This window comes from Elaeis guineensis, chromosome 3 (genome assembly GCF_000442705.2).
Source record: "Elaeis guineensis isolate ETL-2024a chromosome 3, EG11, whole genome shotgun sequence".
NCBI classification, from domain to species: domain Eukaryota; kingdom Viridiplantae; phylum Streptophyta; class Magnoliopsida; order Arecales; family Arecaceae; genus Elaeis; species Elaeis guineensis.
In genome coordinates this window covers 98,128,598-98,150,581 of record NC_025995.2, presented here as the reverse complement: position 1 = coordinate 98,150,581, position 21,984 = coordinate 98,128,598, and the positions used below count along the sequence as shown (strand labels likewise).

Sequence of the window (21,984 nt, the reverse complement as noted above, 5' to 3'; positions counted from 1 at the left end):
CCTCGATAGTGAGTCGGTGATATGGGTTCGGCCGTTCGACCGGTTGAAAACAGTATTGGTCTGTTTGGCTGGCATACCTTCGGTCGGATATTGTCGGCAGTCATTGTTGAAGTCACCTGTCTATCCGGTGGGTAGAGTCGGCCGTCGGTCGGACCAGTCCCAGGATAAGTCGGCGTACGGGGGTCAGTCAATATATCCCAACAAGGACCATGCAATGGCTTCTTTCCTGTCTCGTGGTCCATGACCACCACCACATGGGCCGATCACTGGGAGGTCATAATAGTGGAGCCATAGAAGATTCAAACTCCCTCCTTGGCATCCAGCACTACTCAGTTGTAACTGAGATGGAACCCGTCCATTGTAAAAGTTCATCTGGAATCCAATTATATTGTTGAAGTTCGGACGGAGTCCGGTTCTTGTAGGAGTCCGGAAGGAGGCCGTTTACTGTAGAAGCTCGGATAGAGACCGGTTGTCGTGGAAGCCCGGATGGAGACCGCTTATTGTAGAAGCTCGGATGGTCGGGAGAGTTCAAAAAGATGCCGCACAAGGTCGGAAGCCGGAAGAGTCCAGGGAGGGTTGGCCTCTTACGAACTTCGGCCAGGAAGTTAATATGAAAGCTAAGGAATGCACTAAGTGAAGAAGCGAAAGGAAGAAAAAAGTAAATCGGCAAAGTTCGTAAGAGGCCCTCCGAAAGGAAGTTCTCTGTCACCGGCGGCCAAGGAAAAAGAGGAGGAGAGAGAGAGAAAAAGTGGGAGAGAGAGAGAGGAAGAGGGAGAGGAGGGGGCCGGCCAAGGAAAGGGAAGGGTCGGGGCCCGCCGTCAGGGCGCACCGGCCCTCTGTCACTGGCAGCCAAGGGAAAAGAGGGAGAGAGAGAGAGAGGAAGAGGGAGAGAGAGAGGAAGAGGAAGAGGAGGGGGCCGGCCAAGGGAAGGGGAGGGCCAGGGCCCACCGCAGGGAGCCACCGTCGGGGCTGCCGTCGTGGCCCCGACAGTGGCACCGGCCCGCCGCCGGCCCTCTGTCGCCGGTGGCCAAGGAAAAAGAGGGAGAGAGAGAGGAAGAGGAAAGAGAGAGGAGGGAGCTCGCCGCCGCCGAGAGGCGGGCGGCCCCGACGGTGGCACCGGCCCACCGCCGACCCTCTGTCGCCGGCTGCCAAGGAAAAAGAGGGAGAGAGAGAGGAAGAGGGAGAGAGAGGAAGAGGAAAGAGAGAGGAGGGAGCTCACCGTCGCCGGGAGGTTGCCGTCGGAGAGGAGGAAACGTCGGAGAACGTCGGAGAAGAGGGAGAAGAAGGAGAGAGGGTTTTTTTTTTTGGATTTTAAGCTTTAAAAATGTCAAAGGGAATGGCGTTTTCAAAAACGCCATTCAAAAACGCCATTCCCTTTGGCATTTTCAAAAACGCCATTCCTTTTGGTATTTTTCTTCATTTTTTTAATAGTTTTTTTAATTTTTTTAATTTTTTACTTATTTTTATATGATTTTTTAATAAATAAAATTAATTTAAAATGGGCAGAGTAATTTGAAATGATAATTTTTTATTTAAATTAAATTTAATTTTTTTTAAAGTAATAATTATAAATTTTATTATTTTACCATTTTTTATTTTATTTATAATTAGAATTTTTAATTTTTTAAATTTAAAATTGTAATTTTTATTTTTAAATTAGAATTAGAATTTCTATTTTTTTCAATTCAATTATTTTCCTTTTTTTATGATATTTTTTTATTTTTTACACCAATTTTTTTTAGATATTTTTTTAAAAAAAATAATTTGAAATGGGAAAAGTAATTTGAAATGATATTTTTTATTTTCGTTAAAGTTAATTTTTTTTAAATTTTAATTTATTTTTTTATAACTTAAAATTTTTATTTTTATTTTTTTTCTCATTTTTATCATTTTTTTCTATTTTTATGAAATTTTTTTGAGGTATTTTTTTATTTGTTTGGAATATTTTAAAAAAAATTAATTTGAAATGGAGAAAGTAATTTGAAATTATGTTTTTTATTTTAATTAAAATTAAAAATTTTATTTTTTTAATTTAAAATTAAAATTTTTATTTTTTTTATTTTTTTAAAATTTTGACTTCTTTATGATATTTTTAATTTTTTTAATTTTTTAATTTTTTAAATATTTTTTTTAAAAAAATTAATTTGAAACGGAGAAACTAATTTGAAATGATGGTTTTTATTTGAATTAAAATTAAAATTTTAATTTTTTAAAATTTAAAATTTTAATTTTAATTTTATTTATTTTTTATTTTTTTATGGTATTCTTTATTTTTTAAATTTTTTAAGATTTTTTTTAGATATTTTTTTAAAAAAATTAATTTTAAATGGATAAAATAATTTAAAATTACCTTTTTTATTTGAATTAGAATTAGAATTTTTATTTTTTAAAATTTATTCAAAATTATAATTTTATTTTTTTCTCAATTTTTTCTTTTTTAATTATATTTTTTAAAAAAAACTAATTTGAAAAAATTAATTTTATGGTTTTTTTTATTTTATGCTATTTTTTTAAGATCTTTTTTTGAGATTTTTTTAAAAAATTAATTTTTAAATAATTCTAGAATTATAATTGCTATTTCTTTTCTATTCTTTTTTTAATAATATTTTTAATTTTTTTTACATCAATTTTTTTTAGATATTTTTTTGAAAAGATAATTTGAAATGAAGATATTAATTTTAAATAATAATTTTTATTTTTATCAAAATTAAAATTTTTATTTTTTTATAAATTTAATTTTTTTTATTTTTTATTTTTTTTGAAAAAAATAAAAAATATCTAATAATATGACGTTTTTAAAAACATCATTTGAAATAACATTTTTAAAAATATCATATTATTTGATGTTTTTAATTTTTAATTTTTAATTTTTTGACATAATCTATGTAGGAAATAGGGGGTGATTTCGCGATGATAAAATGTTATTAAAAATAATTTTATCGATTTTACATCATTCTGATTAAAAATTAGATTATTTAGATAAATAATTTTTTTTTTAATATTAATTAGGAAAAGGGCTCCCGAAATGCAAATCCTCGTGTGCTGGGCATGTGCATAAGCCCTCTCTCTCGCCTGCTCCATCTCCACTCACCTCCCGTGTGTTTCCCGGAGGATTCGCGGGCTTCCGCCATCGAGTTAACCGCAATGGAGGAAGAAGACCAATCTCAGCCGAACCCATTCCCCTCCGAAACCCTAGATCCTATCGTGCAGAAAAAGCACGCCGCCATGCTCGAGCGCCTTTCCAACCTCCACCACTGCCGCCTCCAGCAGTCCATCGCTCGCCGCTCAGACTCCACCGGCTCCTCCCCTGCCTTCGAGTCCGTCCGCTCCTTCCTCGACTGCTTCTCCGACTCCAAGCGCTCCATCGAGGTCGCCCTCTCCCGCTGCCACGCCCTCGCCTCCGATCTGGCCTCGGCCCCCAACCTGACGCCCGAGCTCGAGAAGGTCTCCGCCTCCATCGCCGATCTGGACCACATCGTTGCCCATAACTTCTACTTCTTGCCCTCCTACGATGTCGGCTCCTCTCTCAAGGCCATCTCCGAGTTGAAAGAAGCCCTGGAGAGCGCCAAATCGGAGCTGATGCCGAGGAAGAAGTTTTCCTTCTAAAACAAAACATCGAAGAAAGATCCGAGCGTTTTGGCCAAAGAAATGGAGGAGATCAAGGTCCTGGATGCGGAAGAATCGAATCTTGCGGGCGTCCGGGACTCGCCGGGTTTCAGGAAGAAGGAAGGCGCGGTTTAAGTGAAGCATTTTAGGGTTTCTAAAGAGGGCGAGGGGGATTTCACTCTTTCAGATCTTAATTCTTGTGACGTCTACCTAAAAGGCCGGATCCGAGCACTCTTTGTACATCGGCTCAGGAATTGCCGCATCTTTGCTGGCCCTGTTCGGGGATGAATCCTGCTAGAAGATGTAAATGATTGTTTGTTCATGCTGGCCTCTCACCCGATCAGGATCCACCAAGCCAGGGCAACCGATTTCTATCTCCGGGTGCGGAGTGGGCCAATCATAGAGGACAGCAGTGCTGTGAGGTTTGCCCCATTCCGGGTATTTTATGAAGGAATCGATGAGGAGCTGAGAGATTCTGGTCTACGGGAGGAGACAGGGACTTGGGCCAATGTGGACGATTTTAAATGGTTACGAGTTGTACAGTCTCCAAATTGGTGTTTAATACCCGAGGAAGAATGTGTAGACACCATTAATGCTTCAGATAGGGCAGAACATTGTGATGATGAATAGTCTATTTTGACTTCAATTTTCTGTCAGTAAGCACAATTCTAAACCAGGTAAATCATATATGGTTTATTTGGCTATTTTTTATTTGAGCAATTTCCTCTGGTATAGGCATATGAAAGTTTTGAAGTGCTTATTTCTCTGTTGATTGCGAATGAATGAATCCACATTTGATTTTTTGAAGTTATAGCACAATATCGTTTATGCATGCTGCAGTGATTATTTACTTGATCAGCATCAGATGAACTTCTTTAATAGAACATACATTAGATTACCCTGAAGTCATTGGAGATATTGCTTGTCTGATGCTTTTATTATTGACTGATTCAAACTCAACATGTCTGACTTAATTTGTTCTTCCTTTAATCCGATCATCTTTTCTGACTCATGATTATGGAGGCAAGTGGTATGAGACATATTGTTGTTACCTTAGCATGATCAATGTCCATCCATTCTCATGAATGCCATTATTGACACCAGAAGACATAGGTATCCAAGTGCTTTTCTATCGATTGCCACTCTTTATTTTTTTTTCCTTTATATTTTATCTTAAATACGACTAGACATGCTGATACATGTATAGTCACACAACACACATGGTGGTAATGTATATTAACTCAGATCAAGCTTAGGATGGGTTTGGCTACCCACACCTCTAACATCAACTGAATCGAAACAAAAAATTAGTTAGTGATTTTCTGTTTGCCTACCCAAATCCAACCCAAATTCTAGACCGATCAGCTTCACCTGATCCAATATCCTGATCGGGCTAGGACAATGTAGCCTTAGTTGAACTTATTACCATAAAGATGGTCATCATGCCACCAAAGTCAAGCCTAGGAGATGCATCTGCATTTCCTTTTGCTTTGCATTAAATTATCTGCATAAGGATGAATAAGCTGCAACACATGCTAGTGTTGGCAATAACGTCAATGAATAGTCTAATTGTATGTCTGTTGGACTAATGGAGTGTTGTACTCATACTACGTGAAAGCTGCAATGAAAGAGATCCGTGACATATATAAATGTATGGAGAGATTACTCCTGAAAAGTTGTTTATCCATGACTGTATCTGAACAAAGATAAATGCCTTTCACTTCATGTGAACCTATGATTCGCATGTGCCAGAAATCTAGCCATCTGCCCCTCACAGAGAATTAGGAACAGTGCTTCGTGGGCGAGGATTAAATAGGCTCTAGATTTGGAGGTGCTTCATATTAAAGTTTGATTGATGAACATGCACAACATGGGGATTCATCATCATTTTGAACTTTTGATACAGTGTTTCCCTTTTGATGAGTCTTTGACTTCCTATTGAAGTCCTTTTAATGTATTTACTGTTATATTTGGGATTATCTGTATCACTTAATATAGTCTGTATCACTTAATATAGATTAGGCTGTTAAGTAGGTTGGCAAATAAAGGTTTTTTCACCCTAACTATCATGCTGATAGGATGTGTGACATGGTAGCTCATGAAGATAATCTGGAACCACAATTATTTGTTATGAACACCAAGTATTGCAAGCTGCTGTAATTTCATTAAGAAGGATTTTTGTGATAAGAGGTCAGTGATATGAGCTACATCATTCTCCCTTGCTTTCCCATGCATGTATTTTTGGAATGGTCAAAATAACTGCAAGCTCCTATGTAGTGCATCGAGTTATGGATAACGGAGACATGTCAAGAGGTAGACTAAATCTTCGCAAGCTGATATTAGAACAATAGCTGATATGTGCTCTGTGAACATTCTGGTAGAAGCTCAAGAGGTTGCTTACTCTGGTTGAGCTTCTATCCCTTTCCATGAATTATTCAACACTAATATGTTGGGGGGGAAGGAATGCTGCTTTATTATTGCAAGTAATGAGGTCAGCAGCTCCATCGAAACATTTGTGCAACTAGTGGATGCCTAATACACACTCATCTTAAAACTTCACCTAGTTCTTCATATAAGATGAAATAAGACTAGTTATTGTTTATATCCAAGATTCTCCTCATTATGTCTGTTAAAATTTTATAAACATCATCCATAGGTGATGAATATGATAGAAAATGTCATAGATTATTTGGAACTGGATTCCAATAGACAGTGTGATGGTGAGATTAGGTAATAATCTGAAAAGTCTACACATTATATATTGATGCAGTTTTTGTTGTTGACCGGCACTATCAGTATTAAAGTTGCATTGCATTTGTGGAGGGAAAAACAATCTAGAATAATTGAACATTTTTGAGTCATGCACATACACCTGTTTCATTTCATGATGCTTTGGCTAAGTAGTAGTTATAATTCATGGAGCACTTGGAATATTAACATTCGTCACCTCTGAGATTCTTGAAATCCAGTTGACATGAGAAGGTTGTCTTCTTTTAAAATGAGCTGCTTGAGATTAAAAATAGCCCCAGTAAGATAGACTCCAAAGATGATGTATAATGATCATGAGGAGCTCATTGACCTGTAACGTTGTCCTCAAAAGGAATATCCACTAGTCTTCTAGATGATTACTGTTGTTATTATTATAGTTTTCATGACCAGACTAGATGAGCATATGGAAGGTTCGAGAAGTGTTAATTAAGGAGAGAAAAATCGACAATGTTATCAAACTAAATTAGGACTAGTCAGGCTGAGACTGGCCAACTTCAAGCTAAAAGAAGGGTGGTGCAAAGAGGAGAGCAGCTAGGCTATTTGAGAATTATGTTATAGATGTCATTGATGATGATAGTCATGATTGAAATCATTATGGGCAGGTTATGTAGATGGAGGTAGGTACTGGTTTTGTTATCAATGATAGTGAAGATATCCATCAAAAAATAAGGAGTGGACATGCCTGTCACATGGTTAATGTTTACAATTTTTTTTTCTGAGCAATTAATGCTGACTAGTGTTCTGATCATAATGAAAAACACATTGCCAGTATCTGTTAACCAGTAGCTGCACTCTATACTGGCTTGTTTGATAGTGGTGGGCCCTTTGGCAGTATCTATAATCATTAATATGGAGATCGTTGACATATGCTGGTCGAATGCACTTAATATATTTTTTAGCTTTTAATTACCATAGGGGATTTTTCTTCTTTTTGAACTATCCATAATTTATTTTTTCCGCTCATTTTTGATTGTAACAAAGAAAGTCAAAAACAATTGAACTGCTTTGGATTTGGCTGAAACCAATGTGATCTTAGCTGGCCAGGATTTTTCAGGAACCTTACTTTCAAATCTTGATTCAGCATTTAAAAACATGGATATTCATCATGCTAGTGCTCTTATAGGTCTGGGGAGGAGAAAAAGGACAGATATTTGGATAGGACTTGCATACAAATATGCTCCCCCCTCCTTCTTCCCCTTCTTATTTTGGATGAAAGAATAAGCTGAGGCAGCTCATCTGGACACAAACAACATGTTTAGTTCTTTGATGGTTGAGGGATTGACGGGGTTGTAGAGGTTGGGGTATATTTTTCTACTTTGCTGTGTTTCAGTTGCTAATGGACTGCTGACCTGTTTCCATTTCTCTAAGTCTTGATTCTCTATTTTCCTTCCTTTGGTAGTACGCCATTAGTTTCATGCCCCCCAGCATTGGTTGTACTATTTCTGTTTTATGGCTAGACTCTCTCGTTACATGTATGACATCGAAAAGTTTCCATTGGTCCTTGTTAACATACAAAGATCATCTCCTATATAATAATTGCTGCCCATTCTTTCTTTGTTCCACTTGCGTCAAATAGTAACATGACCTGTTTAGTACGTTGCATGAAGTTTTATATTAAATAATGTTGGGAGTCCTGGTTAACTAATGGTCTTCTTGTGTATAGTTGCATAAAGCAAGAGTTTGAATGAGGATGGATATTTGTAAGGCAGGGATACTTGATTTGTAAGAAGCAAGTGCTCCTAAGAAATATCCACATTCTTCACTTCATTACCTAATAAGTTTTATTTTAGTAGTTTTTTTTTTCCTCAAAAGAAAATTGCTGATATCAGGCAATTAGACAAAATTGAAAAGCAGCATTAGTTTAATTCTCTAAAAGTGGAAAAAGGGTTCCTAGTAGCATTATGTAACGACACTAAAACTGAAGAATACCTTGGAGTGAAAAATGAAATGGTTCCAAAGTTGGTGGGACATCAAATTTAAAGGGTTCTTGCAACTAATCTTTTTGAGAATCAAATGGCCATGAACATTGTAGTAGAAGTCATCTTACATCTTGAGGTGATTGAGTGGTTTGTCATTTGTGGCTGGTATGTTTACTTACGAATTGTCCAGTTCATCTAAGAATTTTATGGCATGGTTCCTTGTGTCTCTTGAGTTTTCTTAATGCTATAGCCCTTATGAATACATGCATAGCTGTCATTTGACATGCGTTGTTTGATAATGAGCAGAAAATGTGTGTTCATATCGTGACTCTTTCAGAAGGGAAACAGAAGGTAAAAGGTCCTCTTCCCATTATTATATGTTGGTCTGCCATAGGAGTTTTGCTATCAGTCTTTTATATGCTCAGAGATAGAAACAAAAGCAGCTACACATTTGCAAGTGTTATGGTTGTAGCAGCTGTTGACTTTCAACTGATGGTTTGGCATATAATGTTACCCAAAATTCTCTTCATCTTATCTAGTTCATAGCTATTGTGATACTTGGGTTTGAAATGTTGATATATACAGAACTGTCTTTGCAGATCACGTTATTGATTCCTGGTTCGGATAGGGTAGTTGAGACTGCAAAATCCTTCTACTACGTTAACCTTTAACAGCATTACAATAAGGTTAAACAGTTTTGTAACTTTGCAGGCCTTGAGCTCTAGCATTGTCAATGCGGTTGCAATTGTAGTTTGTGTATACTACCAGTGCATGAGAGCATTCTCATTTCTCGAATTTGATCAGAGTTAAATATTATGTACTCAGTCTCTTGCTGCCTGTCAATATTGATTAACAATGTTGGCATTTTTTCCCTTGGGTCTGCCGTTATCCATTTAATGATTTTATAAGTGTATAATCTAGAAATAGATTATGCACTTAATTGATTGGCCTGTAAAGCAAGCCACACAGCTTTAGCTTCTAATTTAAAGGAGTGGTTGGAAGAGCTAAAATTATCTGTCTAATGCCTTCTAGGGTAAACCATGTATCAAGATATATTAAACATCATCTTTCTGTAAAATACACTGGAAATCCACCTTTCTTAGTTCAATTTATGAAAATTGCTTTGTAAACCATTACCTTGAGAGAATACTGTTTAAGTAAGATAGGGTCTTGTCTCAACTACTGAGATCCTACTTGTATCTAGATTTTTGACCATTTTGTTCAGGCTGCATGCAATATCACTAAAACATTGCATCTTCTTTCGTACCATAATATGTGGCATCAGTTAACCCAACTATTCATGAAAGCGACAAACTTGTTCATGTTCTGAAGTCCATTGACTTTCGCTAAAAAAGGCTGCCTTCACGCTGGGTGCTCTGCTGGTTGAAAGAGTTGGTTCCACAGTAATCATATCTATCGATGCCATACTATATATATGAATTTCCATATACAACTTGCCTTGTAGCAGCCTTTTCCCTGCAAAATTTTTGTACGATTACAAATTTTCTCAGGATGGTAGTCCATTTACAACTTATGTCTTCTAGAAGAGTCACTTGAGAATATTTTAAATATCTTTCTTAACTTGTTGGTTAAAAACCCAAGCACGATCTGTAGGACATTTATCTGTATCTCAGCGTTATCATCTAGATTAAGTGTTTCATTCGAGATTTAATATAAACATGCTAAAATTTTGAAATAACAAAAATTTAGGTGCCATAACTTTTATGCTGGCCAGCGTTATTTTGACCCAAAAGTTGCAACATAAGTAGAATAACAGGATATGGTCCTAAACACACCTTAGGATCTTTACTCTTGGACCACCTTGTTCCTTTTATGAGTGTATTATATTTTTATAAATAATTTTTTTAAAATTTTTAAAAAAATTACAGAAATATCTTCTCAACTTTAGTCATTTTCATTTATATTTTTTGTACTTTAAAAAATATCAAATTGGATCTTCTAGTTATCGATATATTTTAATATGATCCAGCCGTTGACTTACTAACAAACAGCGTTAGTTTTTTCTGTCAATGGATGGAAATATCCCTCGCTCATAGGTGGGCTTGAAGGAGAAAGAGAATGAGAATGAAAAGCAGAGGAGGAAGGGGAGGAGGGGGAAGAAGAGGAGGGAAAAGGAGCTGCCGATGAGGAATGGGTTGGAGGAGGAGGACGAGGAGGAAAAAAGGATAGGAAGGAAGGAGAGGGGAAAGGATGGGTTGTCAGTGAGAAGAGATAGAAGTGGAGGGGGCCGTCAGGGAGATGGCTTATGGATAGCTTGAAGGAGGATAAGGAGGAGAAAGGGATGAGGAATGGGATGAGACAGAGGAATGGGCGGACGTGGAGGGAGCGGCCATGGAGGAGGAAAAATGGGTGAGAAGGAAGGGGAGCGAGAAAGATGGATTACTAGTGAGAAGAGATGGATGTGGAGGGGGCCATCGTAGAGGAGAAAGGCTCATGGATGGGTTTGGAGGAGGAAGGTGATGAGGAGAAGTGGATGAGGAGGAAAAAGAGGAGCCGCCAACAAAGAATGGGTTGGAGGAGGAGAAGGATAAGAAGGAGAAGAGGATGGAGAGGAAGGGGAGGGGAGAGAATAAGTTGCCTACAAAAATAGATAGAGATGGAGGGGACCGTCATGGAGGGTGATGGCTTATGAATGGCTTGGAGGAGGAGGATGAGGAGAAAAAATAGATGATGAGGAAGGGGAGGAGGTAGAGAGAGCCACCGTGGAGGAGGAGAAATGGATAAGAAGTGGAGGAAGGAGGGAGGAGGAAGGAAGAGGGATGCCGATGATGGAGGAGGAGAGGATCAATCGGAGAGGAGGAAGGAGGAAGCAGGTGGAGCTAAAGATATTTTCATTATTTTATAAAATAATAATATCATGTGATAGTCATATGATATCATTCTGTTTACGGAAATAGATGGTTGGCTGGACCATATTGGAATATAACGATAACTTGAAGGGTTAGTTTGATACTTTTTAAATTATAGGAATATAAATAAAATTGAACTAAAATTTAAGGGGTGTTATTGTAATTTTTTCTAAATTTTATCCTGCAACCATAAAAAGTCAGAATTTTTTTTCCATGTTGATTATTGGACATGTGGAATGGACCTGGGTTCTTGGTGTCTTTGTGAAAGCCAAGTTAATACAATTTTATGAGATAAGAACCTTCCTTGCCTGGCTTAGAAGTCAGTCATGTTCTTCATTATGATGGCTTCACGTCCATCTTTCCTCTTAAACTATCAACACATTTTGATATCTCATGTCTTAACTATGTTCAGAACCCAATTTGTTTGGAGTGGAGTTGCTATAATCAGATGCCAAGTTGATAATGATGCTATAAATGGAAGAATTAGATGCTTCATTCAGTATAACTTTGAATGGCATTTTATATAAATATGAAAATGTCATCCTGTGAAATGGTGTTAGTTTCAACTTTCAAGGAAAAATTTTCAGGTGAATAATGTTTGCAAACTAAAGATAGTCGTGCATGGCAAGTCCATCGCTCCACCAGATTGTAATTCCAAAGGCATCAACTTTGTGAAGCAACAGTTCTAGAAATTTTTAGGAATTTAGGGGGACCAAGAAGAATAAATAGAGGATAAACCATATTATAAGATTTTGTTTTTCTCCTTTTTAAAATATTACCATCATCTTAATTTAGATGGAGTAAAACTATAAAAGCCATTAGTTAGAGTCATGTGGCAAGAATTAGGAGTATAACTGTTAGAAACTTAGAATGCTTGAATGGTTAGGGGAGTGGCAGTCAATGACAATTCATGCAGCAAGTTGAACCCAACAAAAAAGTTCTGATATGTTGCTGCCAAGCTTTGTCATTCCTTAGCTTTTACTTGTGTTAACATGTGAGCTTGCCTTGAAAGAGTGGCTCCCTAATCACTGAAAATGAGTGTTATGTGAGTCGGTGACATTAAAGAATTAAAAGAGAGAGTGTGGTATTTCTGTAAACTGAGGCTATTCGGGTCCCATCTCTACTATTAGGTTGCTGTATACATCAGATGGTCCGATAGATAGCATTATGCATGCATGAGTTGCACCAAAAGCTGTGACCTGAGCTTTAGCTCAGCGGTGAAGCAAGGGGTCAATGTTCAAGTCTTGAATGGTGTTATCCCTCCAGATGCTCAACCTTCAGCGGATTTTCCTGACCAAAAATCCTGGGTTTGCATGTTCATGTCCTGATTCGGCTCAGACACTTACAGGGTGGGATTTCCCTCCCCTATCTCAAAAAATAAAAGAGAAGTTGCACCAAAATAAGTTTTTTCAGTAAAAATAGACAAGTCTTGGAAAGAGCACAACCATAGTTAAAATCCATCAGTCAAATAATTAGATTCATCCAATTAAGCTAAAGTAGATCAATCACTGACCACAAGACTCTGTACCTAGTATAGGATGATGTGTGTGAATGACCAATTGTATCATGATCTAGTGGACAAAGAACCTTGTAAGATGTGTGTTGGTTAAATCATTAAGAGATTACTAGAAGTGGACCAGTGAAGTCATTAGATAATGGCATTAAGCACGCCACTAGTCTTATACAAATAAGATGGTGCTTGTCATATGATTCATGATTATTTATCATCAGAGTATCTGAACCTTATAGGATATTGCAGTGATCGGTGTTGACAAGGATTTAGGATGTTGCTGTAAAATATCTATGAATCAGTTGGCTGCAAAACCACTGTGCTGAAACCAAGTACTTAGTTTCATCCACATGGAATCAGATTTTGCTCAAATGAGGTCAGACCTGAAATAAACTATAGTCTTAATATTTATATGGCTGATATTCTAACTGACCTATTGACAAAAGTAGATAGCATATTAACAGATCTTTTCATAGAATCTGCTACATTTTGGTAATCTGCATGATTACTACATGCAATTTTTTTTTTTGATTTGGTAAGGCACATCCCTTAATGTGCTAATATAATACTATCCTATGGCATATCACAAATGGTTACTGAAGAAGCATGAAATGGAGTTGTGCTTAAAATCCTCAACTAGTGCGGTTTAATATGGGCCAATCAATTATTATGCGTCGCTTAATATGAGAATGCATTAAATGAATAAAGAATTTTGAGAATATAAGTGCATGTATGTGGAAATTTGTACTCAGCAAATAAACATGCCCTTTGGGGGATGCATGCATGCCCGTGCATGTGCATGAGAGAGAGATGCATGGAAGCTGATTACTACCATGCTGAGGACACGAATGTAGAATATTATACTTAACCAACTTATTCATGCCATATTAATGATGATGATGATTTATGGCCAAAGGCAATGTATACAGGGCACCACTATGGATTTGGATCCACACTGAGGGATTTCATTCGGAAGATTTTACAATTTTTACTGTTTTTATCTTGACCTATAACTGTGATTATATAATTCTAAGCCTGTGTGAAGTCTTGATGTTTAATTGTGGGGGCAATTTCATCTTTTTTCCACAATGTTGTGGCCCTTGCTCCTCTAATTAGACTCAGGCATCAGCTCAAATCTGCTAATCTTGTCTTCTTGTGCAGATACTAATAACAATTTTAGACCTATTAATGTTCTAATCACGTATCCATTACTTCAAGTCAACCTCAAAGTTGTCAAAACAGAAAAATGAGTGGAGGCATTGAACGTAGACTCAATCATTTTCCTTGTTCAAACCATCAAGTTGATGAATGCTATAAAATAAGTTAATTCGTATGCTTCCATGAGTCTCAGCTAGGGTCTAAGGTCATTACTGATTGTACTAGAGCAAACGTAAAATGGTAGTAGTTGCTGGCTGACACGCATAATTAAATCTAAAAAAGGATACAAAAGAAAAAGATTAGGTGGCTTGCAAAATAAACTTCCACAAGCATAGCGAATAATTTATCAATCACAGAAGCAAAAGATTCTTGAGATGTTGGGCAGGGTGGTCGAGAAAATCCAACATTCGAGGAAGTTCTTTGCTCAGATCCTAAACTGTACACTGTTGTGAAGCCGCCTTTCTTTAGTTTTAGCTGTTATCTATTGTAATGGCGATTTGATGACTTCTGGCGAAGAATATCACCACAGTTATGGTCCTGTCATACACTAAAGGAAAACTGGAGATTTTGAGCGGTTGTTAATATTACCATAGTCTATCATATTCCAATAGTATGAAATATTATTTAGTCCAGGTGAAAGGCGTACAACTTGCATGACAACTTTGACAGAGGTTGCACCTATGCTTGGCATGGAAATTCAATTCCCTTTCTATGGGATAAAATTTTGGTTTTTCTTTTTCTTGCTAAACGATGGTGTGGCATACCATTCTACTTGCCAGAAGAAGCCAAAATTTGACACTCCCCACTTTCAATTTTGCACTACAATGTGCTTGAATCTTTCACTCTTAGCAGGCTATTGCTCATGTTGTTTTTCCTTATTATCTACTTGTTCTTGCTTTATAACTGTTACTGTTACCATGGTTATCAAAATTTATAGGAATAGCTTTTGTTGTTATTCCTTTTTTTCCTCATATGATTTTGTAAAAATACTAGAATCGTTTTTCAACATTGTGATAGGTCTAATTTGGATCCAGCCTATGACGTGGGATAATTCCAAACTCAAGTCATAACACTAAACTACTAGGATTCACCCCCTCAAAGGAAAGAGAGGAGCTAGCATCCTACCCTTATGATCATTGAAATGGTAAAGTTCTGACAAGGTTAGCTTTACATTTCTTTGGACTGTATTGCAGATAGAGACTCATCTACAGTTGTCAGGTCTATCAGTTTAGGAGGGCTTGTTGGTTTTAATATTATGGCTTGACTATGACTCACGTGCATAGGATGTTGTATACCCGTGCAAATATCATTTCTCTTCTTATGATAGTGATCTCACACTCATGTTTCCTATCCTATTGCATCAGTTTATAATTAACTGTCTGATGCCTTCATCACGTAATTCAATGGAACCTACAGGGAAAATCTTTGGTGACGTGTATAAACTATTCTAGCCATATCTCTTCATTTTTCATTCATGACACCAAAAGAGGGGAGAGAGAGAGGGAGGGAGGCATCCATGAATCCATGCCCCCTTGTAGATGTATTCTAAGATCAGTAGATCATGCATCGTCTGATCTTGTATCAAATTTTTTGTTGGTACATGCTAAAAGTCAAAATTTTATGTGCCTAAATTGCTTATTTGTGGATATTGTACACTAGACTATGGGGAACCAGAAATTATAAGAGAATCATCTGAATGAACCTTATGCCTTCTCTTTCTCTTACCCAATATCATGCCTCAAGGTCGTAGTGAGATAACATCTACTAGCAAATTACTTCAGGATGTGTATGTGGAAAGAACATCACCCAATAGCATGATTGTGATCTAAACACAAGTCTACGAGGCAGTCGGTTAGCTGAGGTCATTCTGTTTATCTGCTATTAGAAGGGTGACATAAGAGAGATCATGTTTACATACTTAGAGATTGAGGATGGTCCACCAGATGAGACACTTCAGCCAGAGAAGCAACCTACAGAATATGAAACTTTCTAGCCTGATTGAAGTGGTTGCTGGGGAGGTTTCCTCTAACTCTGGGTTACCTTATCGTAAAGCTTGTCTTCACCAAATGATGCAAGCAAGGGAGAAAAAAAAGGCATGCAAAAACAACCGAGAAGGAAACTTAGGGAAAGAAAGTCCTTGTCCTAGTTCTTGCTCTCTGATTGACCTATAATACATGCCTCAAAAAACTTTTTTTTTCTAATAGGTCTTCTCCTGCAATATGATGTTTTCTGTTACTAAATTTAGGGAACTATCATTTCTAAGCTCACAGTGGCATGCAGTCGTTGAGCTTTATAATTTTACATTTTTTTATTTCGAGCTAGTTGAACGATTAATAACTAGGGACTGTGATTGTATTTTGAATGTTCTTAAAACTTTGATCCATCCATGTTCACTCCATCACTCCTCTTTCTAGGTTAGAGGAATGCAGAGGAAGAGAGGAGATCAGATGTGAGGCATGTCCCATCATGAAGCTGTCCTCCGATGCAAGTGGAATGAGCGGATATCTTGAGGTGATCCTTAAGGTGGTACCTCCTTTTTCAGCTCATAGAGAGCAGGGTATGCATCAGCCATGGAGAAAGTAATTCAGGAGGCATGGTAGTAGGAGATGAATGTTTTGGATGTTGCCTGCACCTACTCCTTCGCTAACTCCATGGCATCATCAAAATATGAAACGTAGCGGCCACTGGTCTCTATGACATTGAAATATTCTGACGACTAGAGCTCTGAACTGCTATTTTCTGGAGATGACAAAAATGTTGTAGTAACGTGATCTAGTTTTTGTATTTCCTTGTTAATAATTCTTTTGCTTGTTTCCCTGACAAAATCTCTTTTTGATTCTATGATGGCCATTCATGCTAATCAATTTGCTGCAGATCTTTATCACAGTCTCCATCTATTTGTGGTTATTAACAACAATGCTCTAACAGTAGATTTCACTTCATATGATACTGTGATTCAAAGTGAAATGACCTGTGCCTGTCTTAAGCTGGAAGATCTTTTTTCTTTGTAGTATCGTTCATTTGGAGTCTGTTTCGTTTATAATTGTCATTAAAATAATCTGAGAGGAATCCCGTCATTTCCTCGTTTTCTCCTCTACCCGTGCTAAATTTCGGTACCTGCGGACCAACTACTCTGTTCTTGTGACGCCATCAGGTCCTTATCTCACTCAAGCCTTCCCTACCCTTCCTATCCTAAGATCTTGCCGTTGTGTACTCTCAAACCCACCCATCCCATCTCTTTGGAAGAAGGGTTAATTCACCAGATGTTTGCTTCCATGGTAACAGTGCTTGACCAATTCAAAGTTTTAAAGGTCATTGTCATCACTATTATCTTTGTTTTATCTGTCCTCCTTTTTTTTTATCTTTTTTGATGTGAGAATATGAAGAAAGGCTGAGGGGTCAGAATTGAGTAAACAAATGCGATCATGGAGCTTCTACTTCTTTGTTTGCTCAGAAAAATTTCCAGTTCTTTAATTCCCAACCAAACCAGAAGCTGAGCTACGTCGCTGCAATTTTTAATCACAAGATGTTCTTAGATATCAAATCGTCGCCAGGTACATTGCTATCTAACTCATGACTGAAAAAATAAATTAATTATAGCATTGTAAACTCTTGGACAGCTAGCACTATAAAAATGAACCAAATCTAACTATAGAATGCGGGCCAATGAGAAGAGGGTTCGGTCAGAGTGGGAAAACTGTCACCTTCTAGGTCCTAACCCTGCCATGCATGGTCCCCTTTTCAGCAGTATCTTATCTACTATCACCTGTAAAACAGGCAAGAAATTGAACAGTGCCACAAAAAAAAATTGTTTTATATGGCCCCACATCATTGTACTACAATCGTTTTTTTTTTTTTTTCACTTCTTTATTTTTCAAATATGAAATTTCCAGCTCTTAACTTTCTTCGATTTTTTGATACTAAAAGAGTACGGGTTTGAAGAGGAACAATTCATCTTCCGCAAGTTCACAAGTTTTGGTCCTTGGAGCCTTTAAGGGATCAGATTCAAACTTCAGAAATGCTAAAAAAATTATTATAACATAATATGTGATTTCTTTGATGAACTTATATTGCTAATGTGTGCAAAAACAAGTTTGCTGAAGCACAACTAACAAATAAAAATTTGAAAAACCACCACTAACCATAACTTAAAACATCATTGATATATAAAAAGTTACGAGCCCATATGTCAAATATAATTCACAAAATATTGAACAAATCATGATTAGGTTAATAACTTGCATATTGTTTTGAAAGTCATTGTGACAACCTAGAACCTCACTCAAAGGACTTGTTAAAAAGTATTATTTGGGTTTTTTTATCTATAAATACTCCAAGATCTTTTTAGTAAATAATCGATGTACAATTAAATATATATCCACACAAGTCTTCACATACTCTGCCTATTTAAGCTCTAGCATTCTCGTTAGTCTAAAGATCTAAATCCATGTATCCATTCATAAATATATATCACGATCGACCTATATATGGTTAGTCCTAATAAATTCGAGCTGCAATATCTCTCAGTTCATATAGATTATGGGCTACGTCAACTCTGATAATATTTGTAACAATGCAAGATCTCTTCCAAAAAGACTAGTTGGAAGGTATTATTTGAATTTTTTAGTCTTGTATAAGTATCCAAGATCTTCTCAACAAATAATTGATGTGGGATTAAATATATACTCATTCGAATCTTCATAGTCATAATTAATTAAGAGCATTTCAATAATACGGATGGTCACCAAGTTGTTCCTATTACCAGCTTCTAGTTGACTAACATCATGAAGGTTGTTTCCAAATGACAAGTGGTTGGATTCTATTTTCATGTTTTAAATCAATAACTGCTGATACAGGAAGAAAAATCTTATCTCAGCTAAAGTCGAGGTACTGGATGCTTTAGGTACGCCAACCTTCGATCCTGACCAATCTGAGATATCCTCAAGATTAGCCGAAGCTGACAATTTCGAAAAAATTTTATACTTCATATTATTTTCTGATTTGTGCCAGCTAAAAAAATTTCAGAATCAGCATGACAGTTTGTCGTGAGCAAATAAGACAAAAAATAATGATGTATCTCTTTTGATAAAGTAGGAATAATAAATATATTTTGCTAATAATAAAAGGCTAATAATTTGATTCTCCAGATTTTTCACGATACTTCTAACCTCACCTATAGATAGAAAACTAAAGGAGACTCTCAAGGTATGCAATCACTTCTTTCCCAATATTCGCTCATTCTCCTCTATTCCTTAGTTTTGTGATTTGAACATTAGAGAGTTTCATCGGAGCCAACTCTAGTTAAAAATTTATTTTGCAAACTAAGTCATCGCTGCTCAGCACCAACCACATTTCTTCTCCATCTGATCCGGCTGCCGCCAAAAGATTAGCGGCAGTAACTGCTGTTTAGGTTGTTGGTGCATTTGCTTTCCTCTCAAAAGGAGATTAGTATTAGCGGTTTATGTGCATATTACCTTCTCTTTTTTGCGGGGTTAGATGTGGCACGTAGACAAGTTCGGCAACAAAATAAGGGTGACCCCCAAGCTAGGTGGCACCTTCTAATGCCAACTAGTGATCGATATGGAGGTTTTTGGGTTGCATGTCAGAAACATTAATTTTAAAGAAGAAAACTGATATAGTGGTACTTCTCACCTATTATAAACTGCCATCTAAACTAAATTAGTTGTAGAAATGTATATCTTGTTATCACATAAGGATTGCAAAATGAACAGGAGAAAAAAAGGAAGTTTTTTGAAATTCACTCCCAACACGTGGTATGCCAAGCGAGATAACTGGTTCATAACCTTTAGATTCTAAATCCCAACAAGTTATACGCAATCTCAAAACATCAATATAATGTGGATATTTTAATCCAAATTTAACAATTTTAAAGAATTCATGATTCCTCTCAAACAACCAATTTCATTTGATCATAAGGTTTTAAGCTGATTGCTATGCTCATCATGCCAACAACTATTAGCAAAGTTGGTTGGCACCTCACCTTTGAAGTCTTTCCCTTTAAAAGTGCCCAGATCTATTCAAATCATGTGTATTGCTCAAAAGATTGCTACACTCATCATGACTATATATATTAGGTATACATTGCTAATATATAGATGCATACCTAGTATGTAATTTAGTTTCTAAAGAGTTGTTGCAATGTCCAATAATGTTATGCATAAAAGAAAAAAAAAATGTTGTTTTCTACATTACGGTTGTCAAGTAATATTCAACATGACCAAAGGGCAGAAATCTTGAAAATTCCTGGTGATGTGGGGGCTAACCAGTCATTTTCCCAAAGAAACTAAAAATTAATCAGATCCACAGGCTTAGCGGCTGTATAAATGGCCATGGAGTGAAAGACCAAGGAGTTAACTTTGGCCACCACTCCCCCAAAGCAAGAAAAGATGGGAAGATCTCCCTGCTGCGATGAGATTGGCCTCAAGAAGGGCCCCTGGACTCCTGAAGAAGACCAGAAGCTCATCCAATACATCCAAAAGCATGGCCATGGCAGCTGGAGAGCCCTGCCAAAACTTGCTGGTACCCTCTCTGCCTCAAAGACACGTTATAATATATCACATATTTTCGAATATTTCTCGCATATACCTATGTAAAAGTCTTCGTTCTACTATATATATATATATATATAGGACTCAACAGATGTGGCAAGAGCTGCAGGCTTAGATGGACAAACTACCTGAGGCCAGACATCAAGAGAGGGAAGTTCTCCTCTGAGGAAGAGCAAACCATTCTCCATCTTCACTCCATCCTTGGCAACAAGTATTTCCACCAAACTTTACATTCCAGACTTAGCCTACATTCCCATGTTACACCAGTGACCAAGGAAAAAGTCCATTTTTGCATATATGTATTCTTTCATCCAAAGCCCATCTCACTGCTTTGGTTTTTCCTCAGGTGGTCGGCAATCGCAACACACCTCCCAGGCCGCACCGACAATGAGATAAAGAACTTTTGGAACACCCATCTAAAGAAGAAGTTGATCCGTGCCGGCATCGACCCGGTGACCCATCACCCAAGGACCGACCTCTTTGCCACCCTGCCCCAACTTATGGCCCTCGCCAGCCTCGGAGGTCTCATGGGCTACCGCTCGTTGGATGACCAGTTACGCGCAGAAGCGGTTCAGTTGGCGAACCTCCAGTGTCTTCAGAACCTCCTCCAGTCCCCGGCTGCCATTAATGGTAGTGCTATTGGCAGCATTACAAATGAAATGGATCCCACAAACTTTATGAACCAACCTCTTACTACCGCGTCTTCAAATCTTTCTCATAGCCCCTCAACAGTTGTTAATGCTCAAACTCAACTTCACCACTTGTCGGAGATTTTATGCAGTTTGGAGCAGCCTCGGGGCAGTGATGCCAAAGAGAGTTCCACATCTATTGATTTTAGACTGGAAGAGACCAAAAGCCTGGCTACACCGATGGTGTCTCCTCCTCCTTCGGCTCTTCCTCCTCTAGCCGATGCCTCGATGGGCAGCGGAGATGCTTGTAGCTGCTTTAGCTATGGCGGGAGTGTCACTGCTTCATTCTGGCCTGAGGTCTTATTTGACGAGCCTCTTTTGACTGAGTTTGCGTGAATTTCTCTCTTTTTACTTTGGGTAGCTCAATTAAGAGCTGGGTGCACGTCCCTTTCTGTTGTATAGTGTTATTAGCTCTTCTCACCATGCATTGCTTACTAATAGAGTGATAGTAACGCAATGCATCTCTTTACACATTTATGTACCCAAAAAAAGCCACTGTATGAATGCTTGTTTCTCCGATTCTCACGGCTTACTAGTTATTGGTTGATATCTTCCGGTGTGTTGGACCAACAACTACAATAATTTAGCTGCACTAATAGGATTTACCCGAAGCAGTAGTAAATTTTGTGGTACTAATAGCAGCAATGCCGATAAATGATAACAATAATGCTGTAGTACTCATAAAATAACATTGATGGTAGATTAATCGTAAGTTAAGGGTATGCTTATTTAATATATAAAATTCTTGCACATTGTAGCAACGAAATATTATGCATCTATAATGTTGCATTCGTGGAAGCATCGATAAAACATGCAACTTCTGTTTTCTTTTGCGATCGCTACAAATTGCTGGCATTCGTTTATAACATAAGGACGCCAATTGGTTTCATTGGT

General features: G+C 37.4%; 1 protein-coding gene and 1 pseudogene across 1 annotated transcript; both read left to right on the top strand.

Annotated features, from left to right (window-relative positions):
* Nucleotides 1-3,026: 3,026 nt before the first annotated feature.
* On the top strand, nt 3,027-8,851 carry LOC105041608 (tubulin-folding cofactor C-like; annotated as a pseudogene).
* An 11,371-nt stretch (nt 8,852-20,222) lies between these two features.
* On the top strand, nt 20,223-21,609 carry LOC105041775 (transcription factor MYB93). Its single transcript, XM_010918805.4, has 3 exons — nt 20,223-20,372; nt 20,483-20,612; nt 20,748-21,609. The coding sequence occupies exons 1-3, from the start codon at nt 20,240-20,242 to the stop codon at nt 21,424-21,426; spliced, it is 942 nt and encodes a 313-aa protein (XP_010917107.1). The 5' UTR covers nt 20,223-20,239; the 3' UTR covers nt 21,427-21,609.
* Nucleotides 21,610-21,984: the final 375 nt, after the last annotated feature.